Below are 21305 nucleotides of genomic sequence, written 5' to 3'. Positions count from 1 at the left end.
TCTGGATCCATCTTCCTGACTGAAGATTGTGGATTGTTTTGAATTTTGATTTGTGTGTCTCTGATCTACTTTGAACTCCGCAGTGCCCAGAAATGCAAAGGCCATGACTTCTTTTACTTGGTGTCCAATATAGAGACTAGCATGGAGAAGTGATAAATAATAATAAGTACCATTTACTGTGGTTTTAGCATGTGTCAGGCCCTGTAGCAGACACTTTACTCCCACTGTCTTACTATAGCCTTACAACGATCCTGTGATAGAGCTATTTTTATCCAGTATTTGGAGATGAGGGAATTTATGCCCAGAGAGGCATCCACCTACTCAATGTCACACAGTTAGGAAGGGGCAGAGCCAAGACTGGAATAAGATTTCTGACCTCTGAGTCTGTGCTCTTAACTGTTAGGTCTTATTGCCTCCCTCTTCCCACGTTGGGCCCCTGAAGAGCCCCCCACGTGACTGGGCACACAAGTGAGCCTCCTGTGTCTTCTGCGTTTCAGGCATATTTTTCTCAGCCAATGGTTGCTGCAGCTGTCATTGTCCACCTGGTGACCGATGGGACATATTATGGGGACCAAAAGCAGGAGACTATCAGCATCCAGCTGCTTGATACCAAAAATCAAAGCCACGACCTAGGTAGGAATGTTGTTTTGGGCTTGGCTTTCTCTGGTACCTGCTTCTATGTCTGTCTCATGGGAGGTTGAGAGGATCAGCTTAGAATGAATTCTTTTCTCCCCTTTTCTCTTTCTTGCTTCTCTGTTTGGCATTCTGATTGTCCTCAGATAGGAATGTGGTGGTGTAGCCAGAGAAGTCTGGATCTGGCAGATAAGGGGGCCAGAGACCCCTTCATGTCAAAGCTTATTCTGCCAGACACCTTTAACCTCAGGCATTCCATATGATCCCCAAAAGACCCTGGGAAGGAGACCAAGCAGGGGCCATTTTGCCATCATAAGGATCAACACAATGAGATCCAAAGGGAGGAATTGAGAGACCTCAGGGCACATGGCAAGTCGGGACAGAGCGGCCAGGTTTTGGGAATCATAACCCCTTGCTCTTCACCCTCTACCCAGAGGTGCCTGTGAATGCCCCCAAAGCAGCAACTGTGTCTCCTGCACAACCTCCAGGGAAGTTCAGAGTGCAAGTAGCAATAAGAAAAGCCTAGTGCCAGGAGTTGGAAGGCAGATGAGAGGTCAGTTCCTACTTATTGAGAAGCTGCCCTGAGAACAGGCCAAGTGGAGGGACAAGGGCCAGAGTTAGCACCTGCACCATCCATCTGCATGTCCACATGCACCGTGGTACAGAAGAAAGTGTCTATACTCTGAGGCTGACTGCTGAGATTTGAATCCCGTCTCCGACACTCACTCACTATAAGAACGTGAGCGTTTTCCCCGATACCTCACTTGGAGCTTCGCTTTCCTTATATGTGCAATGGGGACAGGGATGCCCGCTGCGCAGGTGGCGTGAGATTGAAATGAGATATTATTTGATAATGTTGTGACCTCAGGACCTAGCATGAAGAAATCCCCATTCTCCCTTCCATTGCCAATATGCCCTGAAATGCTCTGGTCAGCCATTCCGGGTGTTTGGAATTGCAGGCCAGCACTGCCCTTGAGGCCCCAGCTTTCTCAACGTGGCCTGCCTGGGCTTCAGAGCTGTGGCCACACCATTCCACCGAGAGCTCATTTCAAAGGCCACAGGAAGCAAGCCGGCAAGAGGTCATTTCAGGGTCAGGTAGAAGCCAAGGGAGCAAGCAGGAGTTTTTTGTTCTGTTTTGTTTTTATGTTTATTTATTTATTTAGTTTTAAAGGCAAGGGGGAACATATTAATAAAGAAGAGAAAGAAAATCCCTCTGGACTTATCTGGATTCCTGGGAAGTTTCCCTAAGTGAGAAGCAAATGTTTTCATAGTTGTGCTGGCATTGCACAGGGCTCTAAGGAGAGGTTTTACAGCAGAGTGGGGGAAAGTCTGGTTTCGCAGGAGCCCCTGTGATCCTGCTGCTTGACACCTGAGGCTTCTGTGTTTCCCTGTCACCCCTCCTCACCATGCCTGTGTCTCCTGTCCTCAACGTCCCCGTGCCCTTGTTGGGGGCTTCACAGATCTAAGAAACCAGAGCGCAGCAAAGGTCCTGCTGGCCTCTGAGCTTCATGCTTTCACAAGTGCCAATTTGCCAGTACCTGGTTAGGATGATTCCTTTTTTTAGGTGCAGAAACTGAGTTTTCTGGGCTTTCTGGGAGTTATATCATTAGTAAGTGGCTGAATCAGGATTTGAACTGAGGTCCACCGACCACCAAAGTTGGTGTCCTTTGTGCTAACTCCATCCCACCACTTTGTGTCCTCCCCTCTCCCTCTACTCGATATGCGTTTTCTCCCTTCCTCTCTCCCTTCTTTCTCGGAGTCTAGGAACCTGTTGCCCGTACTAGGGTGAATTTTGGGCTTTTGAGTGAGGCCAGCTTAGATTCTGCTTCCACTTTGTACTGTCAGCCTACATCTGTCTGAGAAAGCCCCTTCCTGCCCGTAATTCTCAGTCTCTTCTCTGTAGACTGAGCATAGGGGTCCTTACATCGTTATAGGGTTGCTGAGAGACTCACAGATGCAAGCAGACTTTCTGCCCTGCGAAGGGCCTGTTGCTGTGAATTATTTCCGTCTTGTTGATGACTGACCAGGCAGACAGCCTGGAAACTAGCAACTCAGACCCTCAAGCCCCAATGCGGGAGGTGAGGGACAGCCGTGCTTGGCTGAGGGGTGGCCATTTGTGGGAGGGAGAGGGGCGGTGGGCACTAGGTGAAGGGAAAGCTTTGGGGGCAGGGAGGCAGGGGGATTGGAGAGATTTGGAACCAAGAAAAAAAGCCAGACAAAGAAACTTTCAATCAAAGTCAAAATCCCCACTGGCCACCCCAATGGTGCTTTTGTGCAGTAACATGAAAGGGTCTGGGGGCTTCGGGAAGGGCCCGTTGGGGAGGGCGTGACTGGCCTTGAGTAATGAGCCTGGCCCCTCGGCCCCTCTGTCTCTCCTGACAGGCCTCCATGTCTTGAGCTGCAGGAACAATCCCCTGATTATCCCTGTGGTCCATGACCTCAGCAAGCCCTTCTACCACAGCCAGGCGGTGCGTGTGAGCTTCAGCTCGCCTCTGGTCGCCATCTCGGGGGTGGCCCTCCGCTCCTTCGACAACTTTGACCCTGTCATCCTGAGCAGCTGCCAGAGAGGGGAGACCTACAGCCCTGCTGAGCAGAGGTAAGGCTTCCCCATCTGGGACCCGGGGCCTCCTTGTGCTGGGCCATTTCGTAGCCAAGTGGAGACGGTGCAAATCTGAAGCTGGGTAGCCATTTGTGTCGCTGTAAAAAGTTGTGTGTTTCTCGCTTCTCCATCCTCCTGTCTCTGGCTGGCTCTCCTTTTGGGCTTAGAAGTCCACAAGTCTCCAGAGTTCAGGAGTCAGAGAGGGAAGCAGGGATATGTGGTGGAAAGAGAACCTCCTAGACCTGGAATTGAGTCTCAGAGTTGATAATGGCTTGCAGGGTGATCAAGGAGCATCAGTTTCCCCCTCTGGGCCTCAATATCCTCATCCTAGCAAAGAGAGGATAGGTGGATTTACTCTCTTTAGGGTCTGAAATACTAGAATATTCTGCTTCCTAAGTGACAGAGGCAGGAGGCATAACCTTCATAATTATGGGGGGAGGGATGGGACTGGGCTTCTTCCCAGCTTACCATGTATTTCAGTGATGGGTAAAATCTCTCTGTCTTCTCCAAACCTAGCTCCTGAGATCCCCCCAGTGGTCTTAGAGCCTATCTTTCTAAATTTAACTGCACATCATACTGCATCAATGCTTTTCATCTGACATTGGTTAACTCACCTAGTTTGGAGGTAAAAGACAGTGGTGCTTCCCAGAAAGAATATGAGCTTTGGTGTTGTTCTTCCCTGACTTTGAATCTCCACATTGTGACTATCTGACTGCATGTCCTTGGACAAGTCACTTCACTTTTCTCAGTTCTATATTGGAATAAAGGGATAACGCACTGGTTAAGAGCTCGGCTGCTAGGCAAAAGGTCGGCAGTTCGAATTCACCCCCCCCCTCCTTGGAAACCCTATGGGGCAGTTCTACTTTGTCCTGTAGGGTCGCTATGAGTTGGAGTCGACTCTACGGCAACGGGTTTTTAAATATCTCTCTCACAGGGTGATTGTGGAGGTCGAATGTCCCACGGGAGAAGAAAATGCTCTTGCAAACTGTTAGGCATCATGCAAAGATATCTTTCGTATTACTAAAGACTATTTATACCTGCTTTCTGATGATGATGGTAGTGCTTCTCTGCACAGAATTCTGTGCCAAGTTCTTAAAGTTAGAGCTGGAAGAAGCCTCAGACATCACCTAGTACATCCAAAGTGCTGAAACTTCTGTGTTATGTCTAGGATTTCAGGGTCCAGAAAGGGGAAGGACTGGTCCAGGGTTGCACAGCATCTCTCACCTTTAATGAGATTCAGAAGGAGAAAGAAAAGGTTGTGGCCTCCCCGCAGAGTGAGGCCATTTGAAAGGCAATTCAGCCCTGCCCACTGCACCTGGGGCAAGGAGAGGGAAGAGGTGTTGGGGTTGGGGCACCAGCCTTTCCCATGCCTCTGCTACCACAGAGGACAGAAAATGGGGTTGCAAAATCCACATTGTTTTGCACCCGCTGTCTCTGGCCTCTGTTGTGCAAAGTCTGTTGCAATCATTCCGAGGCAAAAAGAGCTCCTTAAATATCACTCACTGTTATATTTCACTCTAAGAGGGCTTTTTCATCCCTGGCTCTCCTGAGTATATAAAAATAAGTCAATTCTCAGAACCCAGGGAAACAATGTCAATGAAAAATGCAAATCCATCAGACCTTTTCTGCAATGCTTTCCGATCCTTCACCAGCCCTCCCTGCTATCCACAAGTTCACTAAGACCAGTACTGTCTTGCTTGGATTATTAATTTTTAATAGTTCTCGTGCCCTAAGTAAATAGTAAGAAGTGTTTCACCTCTGAAATAAGACCATCAATAAAGTATCTATTGAGGTATTTGACTCATTGTGGGAGGAACACTGAACTGGGCAAAACATTGCCCTGTCTGACTCTTTGGGCAACTGTGTGTCAGTCACTCCCCCTCTCCAAGACTCAGTTTCCCCATCTATCAAGGATGATGTTGAATTGAATGTTCTCTATGGTTCCTTCCAGTTCTAACAGTCTGTGGTTCCCAAAAGCTAGGAGGGGTGGGAGGGAAGGGGGAGGACCCACATTTGTTGAGCCTCTGATAGGAGCACTATCTTATTCATTATCACAGCAGACCTGTGAGGCATGGCTCAGAGAGGCAGAGTGAAGAAGTCAAGGTCACCCAGGTAGTGAGAGGCAACACCCTGCTTGGTCTGGCCCTAAAAGCCACGCTCTGCCCTCCAGAGCCAGGCATGCCTAGGAAAGAAGAGGGATTTTGACGACTGCTCACATGTGAGCCTTTCGTCAGTGAAGCTCTGGGCGAAGTGACGTATGCATAGCCCTGGGCTTTGGCTGGCTCGACCCTGAGCTTGGACCAAGTTAGGACAAGCTGCCCTGAATGCCCCTGGGGAAAGGCCAGCAGCTGCTCTTGGGGTTAAGGCTTTTACCTAAACAGGCAGGACTCTGCAAATGTGTAAATACTTTAAAACAAGCAAGCCAAGAGGAAAGGACAGGAAAATAAGCAACAATGGTAAAAGCCATGGGTTATTTTTCTTCATCCTCAAAACACCATGGTAAATAGCATCCCGTTTTATGGCACACATCAGAGATGGTAGTAGAAACATTCTGGCTTACTTCCGGCTGTTTCGAAGGTAGTGGAAGGTGCTGTTGCTCCCCTCCGCCTCCTCCCACTCCCACCCACACCCCTTCTTCTGCTCCCTCCAACCCCTCCCTTTCTCCTCCCCCTCCATTCTTCTTGCTTTCTCTTCTCCCTCCCTCTGCACTTCCTCCCCTCTTTCTCCTCCTCCACTCCTCCCTCACTTCTTTTCTCCTCCTCATTTTCCTCCTCTTCTGCTGAGAGCAGTGTGATTCCTAGTGGGCTGCCGTGGGAGAAGCATCGCCACACCAAAATCAATTCAGTTGCTGTATTCTGACCTAGATTCGAGGGTCTCTGGTCCCTGTGCAGTACTTGGTAGGAATTCAGAGGCCCAAGAAAACAGGATCAGGTTTCAAATGAGAGGTTCAGTTGTGGAAATCTAGCCAAATCTGAGCTCAACCCAGAGTTGGGGAGAGAGGCTAAGGTGGGGGGCCATAGTAATGGTGGTGATGGTGGTGATGGTGCAGGGGGTGGTTAAGGCTTCTTCAATGAGAAAAGCAGCAGCCCTGATACTGAGGCTCCAGTATTTCTCTCTCTCTCTCTCACACACATATCACCTCAATCCACCCTTGTGGTTCTAAACAACAATTGAACAGTTTATTATAAAATTCAATGAGCCATGTGCTTGGAAAAAGTATTTCCTTCCTTTTTTCTTTCCTCCCTTCCCTCCTACTTCCCTCCTTCCCTTCCTTTCTCCCTTCCTTTATTCCTTCCTTGCTTGCTTTTTTCCTTTCTTCCACCCATTTTATTTTTTGCACTCTTCCTCTATCTTAAACCCTTTTCACTTTCTACATGCTATCCCATCCAGAGAGAGGCAGTTGTCTGATAGCTAACTTTTAGAAGCCCAACATTGGTGGGAAACTAATTCCTTATGTGGCTAGATTAATTCCTTCAGCTGAGTAGACTTAGGCTGTGGTTTGGGGGTGCCCACAGCCTGGAGTCTGGCATTATAGAGTCTGTGCACCGATAGGACTTCAGATGTGGAATATTCTATTGCATGAATATATAGGAATTTATCCCTTTCCTTATTGAGAGAAATCTAAGTGGTTTCTGTTTTATCGCCAGGATCCAATCTTGTGTGTATCTTGTATGTGTCTGGGTGTTTCTCTAGAGCTACCTCCCAAACTCATTCATGTCATGACACATATAGAAAATGACAATATTTGTGTGGCACATTGGGGTAAATGGAGGAAATTTGGAACCCAGAATGAGGCTGCTCATGGCCAGAGACCAAGGTTTTCAGGTTGCTGCCCACAACTTCACCCAACTTCCCCTGCCTGCGAAGGGATCAGCGCCTCTTGACAAGTCATTGGCGATCTCAGATCTGAGGGATAGACCTGCAAATGGAACGGCAGTGTCTAAGTATATGTGCATCTTCAATTGTACTGGATACTGCCTGGCTGTTCTACCATTCTCCGAGATGCTGTTCCACTCCCACCTCATCAGCAATCTATCTGAGTTCTTGTTGCTCCATATCCCTGTCAATATGTGGGATTATCACACTCAATTTCTTCCAATCCAAGAGGCTCTGAAATTATATACTTCTGTTGTCCTGTCCTCATGAAACTGTGCCACATGAAAACTGGGAGGGCACCAAGAGATACTCTAGTTCTGCATCCTCATTTGAGGTCCAGACAAGAGAAGTGGGTTGCCTAAAGTCACTCAGCAAGTCAGAGGCAAAACCAACATTTGAATCCTATTCTCAGGACTTTCAGAGCAAAGCTCTCTCCTCTTCATCTGACGTTTCAAAACAAGTTTCTGATAGGCCGGATTAGACCACAAATGCTTTTGGTTTGTTTGCCCCTCACTAATAATCTTTTTTGGAGCCCTGGTGGCACAGTGGTTAAGAGCTCAGTGCTAACCAAAAGGTCGGCAGTTCAAATCCACCAGCCTGCTCCTTGGAAACCCTACGGGACGCTTCTAGTCTGTCCTATCGGGTCGTTATGAGTTGGAATCCACTTGATCACAACGGGTTTTTTTGGTAATTATTTTCTTTAATTAGTTGTCAACATTTGAATATCGAAAGAGTTCACATTACAAAACAGAATTCTCCCTCCTCTTAAAGAAATCAGGAGATCTGAAAACACTAGGCCCTCAGCCCCACTAGGCCACCTCTGGCTGGAGGGTTTTGCTGCTGCTGCCTTGGCTGAACACTCCCACAGGGCACATCCCACTCATCCCACCTTGCCTTGTAAGGGGCCTGCCTGGTCTCTGCAGGCTGTTGAGCTTGCATCCATATCCTACAGAATCTTGCCCAGACTGTCCTGTTACACCATTGGCTCCTAAAATTCCAAATAGAAGAGTCTTTATGGATCACTTCCCTGGAAGTCTCCTTTCCAAACAGAAAAATGAGCTCCTAACAGTAACTCTCGGTCTCACTTCCCAAGTGATCTTTCAGTGTTAATGCCAAGAGCATTTTTTCCCTTCATTTTCTAGCCTGGAGCATACTGTCTTTTTCGTTGTCCCCATCTGAGCAGCCCAGAATGATTTATAAACAACCTGCCTGTTATTATCTCCCCTGCCACATGGCATAATTGCAGCTAAGTGGCAGACCACAGGAGTTCAAGCCATGAGTCAAGGGGCAGAACTAGGAAAAGAGCCCTCACCAGCCTTTTTAACTTCTGGCTTTCTCTAGCCTGGTTCAAGTACTGCCCCATTATTCTCTCTTATACATGATTGGAGTCCATTTGAATTGACAGTGCGGGCGGCAGTTGGGGGTTGACGGTCTGATCATGTAAGGAACTACCTCCAAACGAAACTTGAGTCTGTAAGTAAATATATTTTAAAAAATAGAAAAAAAGAAAATGCATAAATATCTGACTAGTTCAGCATCCGGCGGGGGCGGGGGGTCTCCACCTTTGCCCAGGTGTAAGAATTTGATCGATAAAATTATTCGTGTCCCTTCTCCCATCCCTCCACCAACCACCTTCCTCCTGTCAGAGAAATGTCTTAATGTATTTCTTCTTTTGTTTTTTTTAGTTGACTGTCCACAACTAGCATTAAATCCTTCTGTCTCTCTCTCTGAAGCTAATGGCTTTCATTTTGTTTTGTTTTCCTTGTTTTGATTTTTGTTTTTGTGTTTCAGAAATGACAGGGCTGTGTCAGAGTTACTTGGGAGGGGCAGTTGGAGTAATGTTTATCATTTTTGGATGGCGCATTCACACAACTCTTTTCAACTAGCAAAGGAAAGAGCAGGGACTTAGAGGATAGACGGACAGATCTGCATTGGTATTCTGTCCAAGCTGAGTGACTTTGGGCAAGCAGTTTAAACTCTCTCAGCCCTAGTCTCCTCCCCTTGAAAATGGGAGTGATAATAATACCTCCAGGTGTTACTGTGAGGATGCAGTAAGGTGATGTAAGTAAAACACAGTGGCCAACACCTGGCACATATTACTTCCCTTCCCCCTTTCCTTCCTGTTTCTGAACCAACAAGCCAGATGCAGACAGATGTACTGAAAACGCAGGGATGTCTCCCTCCCCAAAGTGTGTTTTGCAAGACCTTAGTCCTAAGAAATCCTTCCTGAAAAAAGTTTGGAAAATGATGTGCACCTTAGTCCCTTCTAGAAATTCACATGTGCATTGGAATATTCACGGTTCTGAGAAATTCTGCAATAAAGAAAGCTCATTGATCTCATTAACCCAATACCACCCATAGTCATTTGACCATGGAACTTTTTTTCAGGTAACTCCCATGAACATTCTATGGGGAACGCCAAACCAAAACAACCAAACCCATTGCCATCAAGTTGATTCCAACTCATAGCAACCTTATAGGACAGAATAGATCTGCCCCATATGGTTTCCAAGGAGTGGCTGATGGATTTGAACTGCCAGCCTTTGGGTTAGCAGCCAAACACCTAACCACAGTGCCATCAGGGCTCCATGGGGAACACTGGTCTAATTAATTGCCTAATCATGACCAGGGAGTATTCTCCTTTCATAGCAGAAAGAGCCAGAGTAGAAAGACCATCTTCTCATAGCGCCTCACAGTTTCCGAAACATTTTCTCATACATTGGCCTTTCTGTTCTACAAACACACCAAGCTACAGTCCTGCCCCAGGGCCTTTGCACCTGCCCTTTGCTCTGCCTGGGGACCCTCTCTGCCCTAAAGCTTTGTATGGCTGATCTCTTCATTTCATCCAGGTCTTAGTTCAGACGTTCCTTCCTTATAGAGCCTTCCGCAGACCCCTCTACATAAAGTATTCTTCCCCCACAACAGGCACCTCTATGATTTTACCTTGTTTTAGTACCTTTATGTATCTCTACCTGAACTGGTTTTATTTATTACTTTTATGTGACGCATGTCCTCATTCCTCAAATACACAGGATGGCAGGAACCTTATATGTCCTCTCTGTTGCTGTATGCCCAGTGTTTACAGCAGTGACTGGTACACAGTAAAGTACTCAGTCAAGGTCTGTTGAATGGATAAACAAATGACTTCTCATTTCACTCTGTTGATGATCCTGAGAGATAAACCGTATTATTGTTTCCACTTTACAGATGAGGAAACCGAGCCTCAGGTTGTTACATAACTTTCCAAGGTCAAACAACAGATAAATGGCAGAGCTGAGGCAGGAACCTGAATTTGCTGGACTGCTAAGCCCTGTGATCTTCCCATTCTGGGAAATGAAGTTTTTCAGTTTATCCTTTTCCTATGAAGAACAACATTCACGTGCACAGAACAACTGGAGAGGGCCCTCTTTGACCTTAAAAGTCATCTTTCCCAAGGGCTCCCAGAGCCCCTGGGGTCGTCATAAGACGGGAGCCCAGGTGCCTTCTGGGAGTGCAGAATGAGAATGACCAAACTGTAAGACAAAGGTCAGAAAACCAGCTTGGAAGCTGGTAGCTTACAGAGTAAATCTGTTTAAATTGGAACCATGTGGCTCTTTCCCCCAGTGCTTACACAACGTGAACAGATGCATTGTTTGGTGTCAGAGCCCTTGCGTTGACTCCAGAGTTATGGCCTCTTCGAGGTCTCCACGTGGCGCAATGCTGAGGCTGTCAGGCGCAGGAAGAGGAGGGAGAGTAGGAAGATCTAAAGAAGTGTTACTTAACCCTTGTTGTCTGGCATTTCAGAAGGAGCAGAGAGGGGAGCGTAAAGCCCACCTCAGTGCCGGTCTGAGACCTAAATTAAATGCTTGTCTTTTGCGGGGGAGGTATTTTACAAACGTGACTTTGTGTCTGATGTGTTTTGGAGGCTTTTAGCTCCCCAGCCCCACCCCCCTTATTCCTCGCCATGCTTTTAGCAGATGGTAGAGCATGGAGAAGAGTAACCAGGCTTCCTGGGGAATCCTGAAACTGGTACCAAGACAAAACTGGGAATTTCTTCTTAAGCTGATCAGACCACCAATTAGTGCCTGCTTCCTAGACAGAAACAGAAAAATAAAATCCTTGAGGCTCTGGATGCAAATATAGGTATCTCCATCGTGTATGTACTATATGCCAGGTGTTGGGTTAGACACAGGCAGAGGGGCAAAAGTTATAGAACGGTCCCCCAGAAGCTTTCAGTGTTAGGAAACAATGCCTCAACCTCTAGAAATGCTTAAGAGCTATTGCAAGACATCGGCACTACGTATTTATTGCTATCTAGGAAACATCTACTATGCAAGATATTTTTATTGACACTGCGAAGTGTACAAAGACGAAACAGGCATTATCTCTACCCTCAAGGAAGTTCAAGTCCAGGAGTGTGAAGTGGGGTTAACAACGAGGACTTTGGAGTCCCACATCTGGGTGGGAATTACAGTTCTGCCACCAACTAGCTATGCACACTTAAACAAGGTAACCTGATCTCGCTTAGCCCCAATTTTTCCAACTGTAAAATGAGTAACACTTAGCTCATAGGGTTGTTGTGAAATGGAGTGAGCTCATGTATATAAGCAAGCTGTGAATAGTAACTAATGTTACTGAGTATCTGCATAACTATAATATAATGGGAGAGAGCATCCAAGCACAGGGAACATGTTTCTGTTTGCATACATAAGTATTAGCACACATTCCAGCACATGGTAGGTATCCAGAACCTATGTTTTCCATACATGAAGCATGAAGCAACATTGTTAGAGAAAGGAGAGTAGATTACCTGCGAGGGAGCTCACCTGGGGAAACAAGGGCATGCTTCCTATAGAAATTTACATATAGCTTGGACTGAAGGATTGGAAGAATTCACGTTGGCAGAGGAGGGAACAGGAGCTGTAGCAAGAAGCAATGCATGTTCTCTGTGCCACTTTACCAACCATTTGTAAATCGCTTTGCAGTTTATAAAGAACTTCCACATCTATCACCTCAGTTGAGTTTCATGGCTCCATGATGTTGGCAGAATTTTTTGAGAGTACACTGATGCTCAGAGAGGTACTTGCCCAAGGTCACACAGCTTCCAGGTAACAGAGCTGAGACTTATTGATAACATCTGTTGTTGTTAGTTGCCATCAAGTCAGCTCGGACTCATGGTGACCCCTTGTAAAACAGAATGAAACATAGCCTAGTCCTTTGCCATCATCATGGTTATTGGTATGCTCCGGTCCATTGTTGCGGACGCTGTATATTCTGAGTGCTTTCCAGCCAAGGAGGATTATCATCTATATCGGATAACATTCTGTTTTGATTGATAGAGTTTTTATTGACTAATTTTCAGAAGTAGATCTCCAGGCCTTTCTTCCTAGTCTGTCTTAGTCTGGAAGTTCCACTGAAACCCGTCTACTGTGAGTGACCCTACTGGTATTTGAAATACTGGTGGCATAGCTTCCAGCATCATAGCAATGCACAAGCCACCACAGTATGACAAACTGAGAGATGGGTGGTGGTTTCAGAACATTAGCTACTATTTATTGAGTGCTTAGTATGTGCCAGGGATTCTGCTGTGTGCTTTTCCTAAACTGTCTAATTTAATTTTCACAATGTCCCTTGAAAGTGGGTTCTGTTATAAAATATGGAGAGGCTGTCATTCAACTTAGTGCCTGGTAGAGAGGAAGTGTAATAAATACTTGTTATCATCGTGATCCCATTTTCACATATGAAAAAACTGAGGCCCTGAAAGGATTGAAGCTTAATAACATACTAGGTTGTCAAGTGGTAGGATTTGAACCCTGGTTTTTGCTCTTAATGACAAACTTTAACTATGCCTCCAGAGTCTTCTTTGCCCAAGCCAGTTCCCCTTTTACTTCTCAGTCTGAGCCCCCTAAAGTTTTGGACAGAGAGACCCTTAGCATTCATAGATCAGTTGGAGACCAACCGTCCTGCTGAGAAAACTCTCTCTTACCCTCTTGTTTCTTCCCTCCCCAGCTGTGTGCACTTCGCCTGTGAGGCTGCTGACTGCCCAGAGCTAGCTGTGGAGAATGCCTCTCTCAACTGCTCCAGCATTGACCGCTACCATGGTACCAAGTGTACTGTGAGATGTCGGACAGGCTACGTGCTCCAGATACAGCGGGATGATGAGCTGATCAAGAGCCAGGTGTGTGCAGGTGCTGGGATCAGAGCCCCTTTGTAGCCAAAGGAAGGCTGACCAGGTGTCGATCTGTTCTCTACTAAATCCCCAGTGCTTAGAATAGTGCTGTCACGTAGCAGATGCTCAATAAATATTTTAGAATAAATGATTAGATGAATGGATGGATGGATGGATGGATGGATGGATGGATGGATGGATGGGCTGTTGGGTGGTTGGGGGCGTGATGGATGGTTGGGTGGATAGTTGGATGGATGGGTGGATAGATAGGTAGTAGGTAGACAGACAGACAGATAGATTGATCGATAGATAAACAGATAGATCAAGTCTTTGTGTAGGATGCAAATCTGGAATACCATGGGCCCAAACATTTTGGAATAAAATCCTTACAGTCAGAACCGTGCCACAACTGAATGGACTGCTTTAGGAAGAGGTGAGCCTTCTGTCAGTGAAGGGTTCATTCATTGCAAAGCATCTGTTCACTGTGAACCAGGCACTGTACTAGCTGCTAGAGAAAAGAATGTCACTAAGACATTAAGAGAAGGGGGGAGGCAATTAGTGAGTAATGACCTCACAGTACGATAAACACTATAAAGGGAAGTACAAGGTACTGTCTAAGTACAGAGGGACTTCAAGAAAGCTGCCTGGAAGAAGCAACATGAAAACTGAGAACTAGATAGATAGGCAAAAGAGTGTGTGTTGGGAGGGGTGGAGAGGAGAGAGGGAAGGAATATGTGTTCTGGACACAGGCAGGAACAGTACGTGGAAGCCTATTGATGAGAAAGTGCTACCGTAGCCAGAGAATTTTTTCTCCCTGACATCACCAAGAGGTACGGCTGGGAAAGTAAGCAGGGACCACTAGTGCAGAACACATCAGCCTGGTCAGGATGTTTGGAGTTGATTTTAAGGGCAACAGGGAGCTGTTGAAGGAAGCGACATTGTCGGATCATGGTTGACAAAGGGTCTTCTGGCTGTGCCATTTGGGAGTTGATTACAGTCCAGCAGTAAAACAGGCAGTAGGGAGTCCCCTCGGGAGGTCATCAAAGGCATCCATGGAAGAGGGAATATGTCCTGAGCAAGGGTGGTGTCAGTGAGTGGATTTGAGATGTGGCTGAATGTTGCTTCAGACAGATGTTGCTGTGAGGTCTCAGGTGGGACATGGGGCAGTGGGACAAGAAAGCAGTTTAAGGGCTCTTTCAGTCCTGAGGTTTTAGGATTCCAGAGCTCTGTCATTAGATGCAGCCTTCTCCGGGGCCCAGCCAGAAGACTTCGCCTCCATGCTACCAAGCATACAAGGTACATTCCTTGTTGCTGGGAATGCCTATTTATACACAGCTTCTGGGCTTGACTGGCTTCCCATTTGGGAGCTCTGGGGCCCTCGACTGCTCTTCTTAGACACCTGCCATGCATCAGACATGGCAGGTCTGAACTCCTGTGGAAACAATTAGGTCGCTTTGGCAGTGAGGGACCTCTACTCCTTTTGATGTGTGCTTAAGAGGGGAAAGACGTCCTCTGCTTTTAAAATCCCAGATTAACATTTGGCATCCCCTGTCCCTTGGGATTTGGTGGTCTTCTCCTTGAATGGAAGCCTCTAGGCTGCTGATGACTGTCCCTCCCTTGGCTCCATCGTGTGGCTTCACCCTCCCACCCACGCAGCACTATCATCTGCTAGTTTGGTGTACATCCGTCTCTCCTTTCACTTTTTCTAGCCTTGTTCCTTCTTCACGTCTACCTCTCTTGACTACTGAACCATCAAACCCCAAGGCAGGGAGAAGCTATTCGAGCAATCCTTGGGTTTAATCTACCCATTTAACAATGGGGGAAATAACACAAGGAAAGGAACTTAACCGTGGTCTCACAGCACAGAGGAGAAGCATCCAGGTCTCCTGTATCCCAGAGCGATGCCCACTCTGTTCCAAACACTACAACTGGCTCCGGTAACCTCCTCTAGAGCCAAGAAAAAATACAAAGATGCAAAGTACCCTACAGTTGTACCGTGTTTCAGAGTCTAAACCTCACACCCTGTGAGGTCTCTGGGTGTCAAGATTGTCAACAATAAAATTGAAGTAGTAACCTGGAAAACTATAGGTAATAGTTGAGAGGATAGACTTTGGGTTCAGTTTCCCCTTAGCTTCTTTTCAGCTTTGTAACTCAGGGCTAATTATTCAATATCTCTGAGACTCAGTCTCCACATCTGTAAAACGGGAACCAAAATACCTAATGCATACATTTGTTGGGATCATTAGAGATAAACTAAAGTTAAGCACTAAGCGTTGGTCTACTGGGGCCTGGACAAGACTCTGAGCCATAGCCTAGGGAACAAGGGCATTTCCCCACATCTGGGGCTCAGTCTGACACCGCTCACTGTGCCCATATCTGCCTTTCAGACAGGACCCAGCGTCACAGTGACCTGCACCGAAGGCAAGTGGAACAAGCAGGTGGCGTGTGAGCCAGTGGACTGCGGGGTCCCAGACCAGTACCTTGTGTACGCCGCCACCTTCTCCTGCCTAGAGGGTACCACTTTTGGCAGCCAGTGCTCCTTCCAGTGCCGTCACCCCGCGCAGTTGAAAGGTACTGGGGCCCTTTGACTTGGCCAGGCCTGCTTCTTTGTGGGAAGCCAAGAGACTGTTTCCAGGCCTTCCTTCTGGGCCCCAAACACTGAGGTTTAGATGGGGTTTTATACGTGCTTCTGATTTGTTTCCACCAAGTGTATGTATGGAAACTGCCCTGCTGTGCAACTAAGAAAAAAGTAGAGTGTAGACAGAGATGACAGTGAAATCTCCCTCCAAGATCTTTTGAAACTTTGCAAGGAAGAAAAGACAAAGAAAGAAATAGGGAGACAAAGAAAATGAAAAGAGAGTAACATTTGGAACTGAGGTGACTAGTTCTCTGTGTATGATTAGAGCCCAGTAAGCCTAAGAGATAAGTGTTAATATTAGTCCCCTTTTCACAGAGGAGGAAACTGAACCTCAGAGAGTTTAAAGAACTTGCCCAAGGCTGCACTATTACTAAGTGGTGGAGTCCGCACTGGAAGCCAGGTCTGTTTTTCTCCAAAGCCAACTGCTAGTCCTTAAGAAGGGCTAGCTGGGGAGAGAGGAGCAGATGTGGACTGGAAGCATTTAGTGGTATCCTCCTGGGATAGGCACTAGAAATATGGAACTGAATAAAACATAGTCTGGCATGTTGGAGAAGAGGCCACATTTTGGAAGTGAGTAAGAGGCTGGCCTGGGAATCTTAGAATGTCTGAACTGGCAGTGTCCTTAGAGCTTATCAAGACTAACTGGATCATTGGAAAGATGGGAAAACTGAGGGCCAGTGAGAGGAAGAAACTCGTACAAAATCACACAGCAAATTGGTGGCATTATTAGGATGAATGCTTCTGATTTCTAGTCAAGCATTAGATTCCCACATTCTACACAATTCTCAGAGGCGCCAGAACCCTCTCCTTAGCTTTTTTTGTCAGGGGCAACATTGCCTCTTTATCAAATACCAAAAATACTATCTCACTTGAGCATGAGCGCTCACCTTGGGGTCTATCATTCTGTAGGGTGTGCGTGAGTGGGCTTCTGAAAGGTAGGAAAGAGATCTATGAATTTCCTGAGTTTTGAGCATTTAGGGGATTGGAGAGACCAATAATTTCATCAGATTTTCAAATGGACCCCAAGACTACAAAAGGTTTGGAACCCATACTGGACTGTGAGTCTCTTGAGTTCACGGTTGTGTCTAGTCCCTTTATATGTTCTGTCAGCAAGCATAGGACTTGGAACACAGTAAGATTCAGTAAAATGTATTGACTGGCTGGCTGGATGAATTGGTGAAGGAAAGAAACACCCAGTAAATGTTTATTTTAAAAAATGAATGAAAGACTCATTAATGCCATTAAACTGCCCCCAAAGAAAGGAAGGAAACATTTCCAATATACTGTATTTTTACACAAATAACACGTGCCTTCTACATTTGTTTGCCAACCGTGCTCTCCCCTCCGTGAGGTATTTTCATAAGTATGCTATGTTAATTTTTTTTAAAGAAACATGTAAAAAAAATTGGCATAGTGGCGCTTATGAAAATACCTCGCTCGGGGAGGGCACGGTTGACAAACAAACATAGAAGGTGCATGTTATTTGTGTAAAAATACGGTACATCCCTTGCGTCCCCTCGTTTTTAACCTATGAAAATTTGAATAAAAAGCTTTAGATATTTCATTTGAGTGCTGTAAGGATTTAGATCAGAGGGAGATGATGTGACCAGTGGAATTGTAAACTCTCCAACTTCCAGGCCATCTGAGTCCTTCTCTCAGCCCCATTTGCCCAGATGTAGGGTGTATTAATAACTCCAGACTAGGAAATCATGCTTCTCCTCTCAATCAGAGGCCCTTGGGAAAGAGAGGGTATAAATTAGCATTGATTATTACAGCCCTCATTGTGGCTAATAATAATTCTTAATCAAAGTGATTCAGACCCTTCTGCCATTGCTTCTCTGCTGACTGTGGCGGGAGGGGGTGTGACCCCTATTGTGTAGATGAAGCCCCAGAAGGAACATCATTTTGTTAGTTGTTATTGATCCCAACTTTGCTTTTCCTTTCAAAATACAAGTTGCCACATTCATCCACTAGAACCAATTGACATTTCATGCAACTGGGTCCTGAGCTCCATCTGATGCACAAATTTCAGGTCTGAGGCTTTTGCCTAGATATCCTGTAGCAAAGACTAGGAAAAAGTCTTGCTAACTCTCTCTTGAGCTTATTAATGCTTCTTTGCCCCTCTTTTCAAACCAGGAGGTAAAGAGGTGATTGTCTTAGTCATCTAGTGCTGCTATAACAGAAGTACAACAAGTGGATGGCTTCAACAAACAGAAGCTTATTCTCTCACAGTCTAGTGGGCTAGAAGCCCAAATTCATGGCTCCAGCTTCAGGGGAAGGCTTTCTCTCTCTGTCGGCTCTGGAGGAAGGTCCTTATCATCAGTCTTCCTCTGGTCTAGTTGCTTCTCAGTGCAGGAACCTCAGGTCCAAAGGACACTCTGCTCCCAGTGCTGCTTTCTTGGTGGTGTGAGGTCCCCATGTCTCTCTGCTCACTTCTCTCTCTTATATCTCAAAAGAGACTGGCTTAAGACACTATCTAATCTTGTAGATCTCATCAATATAACTGCCGCTAATCCATCTCATTAACATCATAGTGATAGGCTTTACAACACAAGAAAATCACATCAGATGACAAAATGGTAGACAATCACACAATAGTGGAAAGTGTGGCCCAGCCAAATTGATACGTATATTTTTAGGGAACACAATTCAATCCAGACAGTGATCAAAACAACTTTTTTTCTTAATTATTTTTTTTTGCCCCCCTTTCTTCCCTTCCAGTCTTAAATTTTCTTTTCCCTGCAGCATGGTTTAAGCAAAAACAGCACCAGCTATGGAATCAGAGAGACTGGTGTCCCATTTCTGGCTTTGCCCCTTACCCACTGTTTGGTGTTAGGTAAGAAAATTCACATCTATGAGCCTCAATATCCTCATTTGTAAAGTAGGCTTACAAGTGCATACATTGAAGGGTCAGTTGAGGATTAAAAGAAATGACCGATATAAACCTAGAGCCAAAGTAAGAACATAGTAAATACTTATTTTCTCCAAAGCATGCCCTTGTGAGGACCTGTGTGATGGCTGATCACCCAATGTTATGAATTGAATTTTGTCTCCCAAAAATGTGAGTCAATTTGGCTAGGCCATGATTCCCAGTGTTGTGTGATTGTCCACCATTTTGTCATCTGATGTGATTTTCCTATGTGTTGCAAATCGTACTTCTATGATGTTAATGAGGTGGGATTAGCAGCAGTTATGTTACTGAGGCAGGTCTCAAATCTACAAGATTAGGTTGTATCTTGAGTCAATCTCTTTTGAGATATAAAAGAGAGAAGCAAGCAGAGAGACATGGGGACCTCATACCACCAAGAAAGTTGTGCCAGAAGCAGAGCATGTCCCTTGGACCTGTGGTCCCTGTGCTGGGAACCTCCTAGACCAGGGGAAGATTGATGACAATGACCTTCCCCCAGAACCGACAGAGAGAGAGAGCCTTTCCCTAGAGCTGGCACCCTGATTTGGACTTCTAGCCTCATAAACTGTGAGAGAATAAATATCTGTTTGTTAAAGCAATCTACTTGTGGTATTTCTGTTATAGCAGCACTAGATAACTAAGATACTCAGCCACTGACCTTTTTGCCCTATGGAGGACTTGGTGGGGGGAGATGTGGAGATATACTTCAACCTCCGTGTTCCTCTCAGGCCCATGGAGGTCAGTGCCCTTTGAAGAACAGTGACCATCCAGGACAAATAGTAGCCCCTGGAAACCTTGTGTAAGACAGGTAGCACCGCAAGCCTTCTTGCCTCTTGTATTCCAGGTGAACTTTTCTTGACTCTCCCAACTTGCACTTGAATTCCAAGTCCTCTTCCAGATGTATGCAAAAATTCTGAGCACTCACAGCCTTAGAGTCATGTCTGCCAAGATTCTTTATCAAATATGTACTACAAGCACAAGTAGAACCTACCAAAAAATATGAGGGATAAAACCTCTCAAATTCAAAAAAAGAAAGCTTTAAAATCAAAATCACAAAGGTTTAATTAAGTGGCTAAAAATGCAACATTATATCATCTAGTCAACCTCAACTCAACTCCGCTATGTTGGGTGCATTTAATATTTACTACGGAGAGCCCTTGTGGCGCAGTGGTTAAGAGCTTGGCTGCTAACCAGAAAGTCAGCAGTTCAAATCCACCAGCTGCTCCTTGGAAATCCTATGGGGCAGTTCTACTCTGTCCTATCAGGTCACTATGGGTTGGAATGGACTCAGTGGCAATGAGTTTGGTTTGGTTTTTATGGAGTGGCAACTGGTTGTATGTTCTAGGCACTAAGAATGAATAAGATGCAGTCCCTGGCCACATAAACTGGGCAGTGCCAACACAATGTGGCAAGTTCTAGGAAAGCCAGATCTTACGTCTCCTGACATTTCCCTCCTTGTGTCCTGCTCTTCGTTAATTTCAGTCTTAAAGGGACTCTTAGAGAAATTTATTCATCTGGGTAATTTTAAAGTAAAATAGTAAAAATAGGTGCATCTATTTTTTTTAAATGTTACAATTTACAAATCATTTTATTGCTCATTAGAGAATGAAATCTCTTACCACATTTGTAGACAGATTGAGCAATATTAATTTTCCTGACTTTAAAAGATGAACAAATGAAGGTACAGGGGCATATAACATTTTAGGAGCAGAGCCTATACTCAGGTATGTTGGAACCTAATCTCTAACATTAGCACTTTTGCCTCTACCGAGAATCCCAAGCTCAGAAACACCTTCACCTATGTCCTGAGTCACGTTCCCCAGGAAACACTGGTAGTTAGTGGGGAAGGGAGACATGGAGTCAATAAAAGCCAATAAAGATCTACTCTAAAGCCACTTGCCACTGGGGGGCAACTAGAGCTCAATCCCTCTAGGGGAATGCTGGGAGACAGTGTAAAATACTCCTCAGAGATATTCCAACTCTAAAAACTGGTATGTTTATCCACCAACTCCATGATTTGCTGAGTGCTACTTCCAGGGGCATTAACTCCTCAGTACTTTCAGCTTGCCCCGTGTGTGGGCTGGGCATGCATCCATGACCAGAAAGAAAGGCCTCAGGCAGAGAGTTCAGGTGCAGTGAACAGCCTTCAGAGTACAGTGGTGAATGCCAAGGTGATAAGGGCAGGGCATAGACAGCATCTGTCATACCCTACTTTCTTCAGAGCCACGTGGTGGATGCAGAGTAGTGGCTATAGCTGGCGCATGGTAATACTGATTCTGCACAGTTTAGTGTCTACACCTCCTGCATTTGCTTTGTTGTGGGGGTGGGGATGAAGAGGGCATGTCCATGGTCCTGAATCACCAGTTACTGCTGGTTCTTCTCTTGACTGTGGCATGCTGCTAACTCCTACTCAGCCTCTCCCAGATTTTCCATTCCTGGTTTGCCTTGTCTCTCTTGATTAATGTTTTGCAATTCTTTACATTATTCTGCCACAAAAGAACTT

The 21305-nt window shown here is 45.7% G+C and overlaps 1 protein-coding gene across 1 annotated transcript in view; it reads left to right on the top strand.

Moving 5' to 3' along the window:
• PAPPA (pappalysin 1) overlaps window positions 1–21305 on the top strand; it is a 263538-nt gene that overhangs the window by 196871 nt on the left and 45362 nt on the right. The window contains exons 12-15 of the mRNA XM_004372342.3: window positions 498–633; window positions 3016–3229; window positions 13097–13265; window positions 15644–15827. Coding sequence (XP_004372399.2) covers window positions 498–633; window positions 3016–3229; window positions 13097–13265; window positions 15644–15827 — 703 coding nt within the window. The remainder of the gene's footprint in view (window positions 1–497; window positions 634–3015; window positions 3230–13096; window positions 13266–15643; window positions 15828–21305) is intronic.

This window comes from Trichechus manatus, unplaced genomic scaffold (genome assembly GCF_000243295.1).
Source record: "Trichechus manatus latirostris isolate Lorelei unplaced genomic scaffold, TriManLat1.0 scaffold00016, whole genome shotgun sequence".
NCBI lineage: Eukaryota > Metazoa > Chordata > Mammalia > Sirenia > Trichechidae > Trichechus > Trichechus manatus.
Note: the sequence above shows the minus strand (reverse complement) of the source record. Positions and strands in the feature narration are given on the sequence as shown.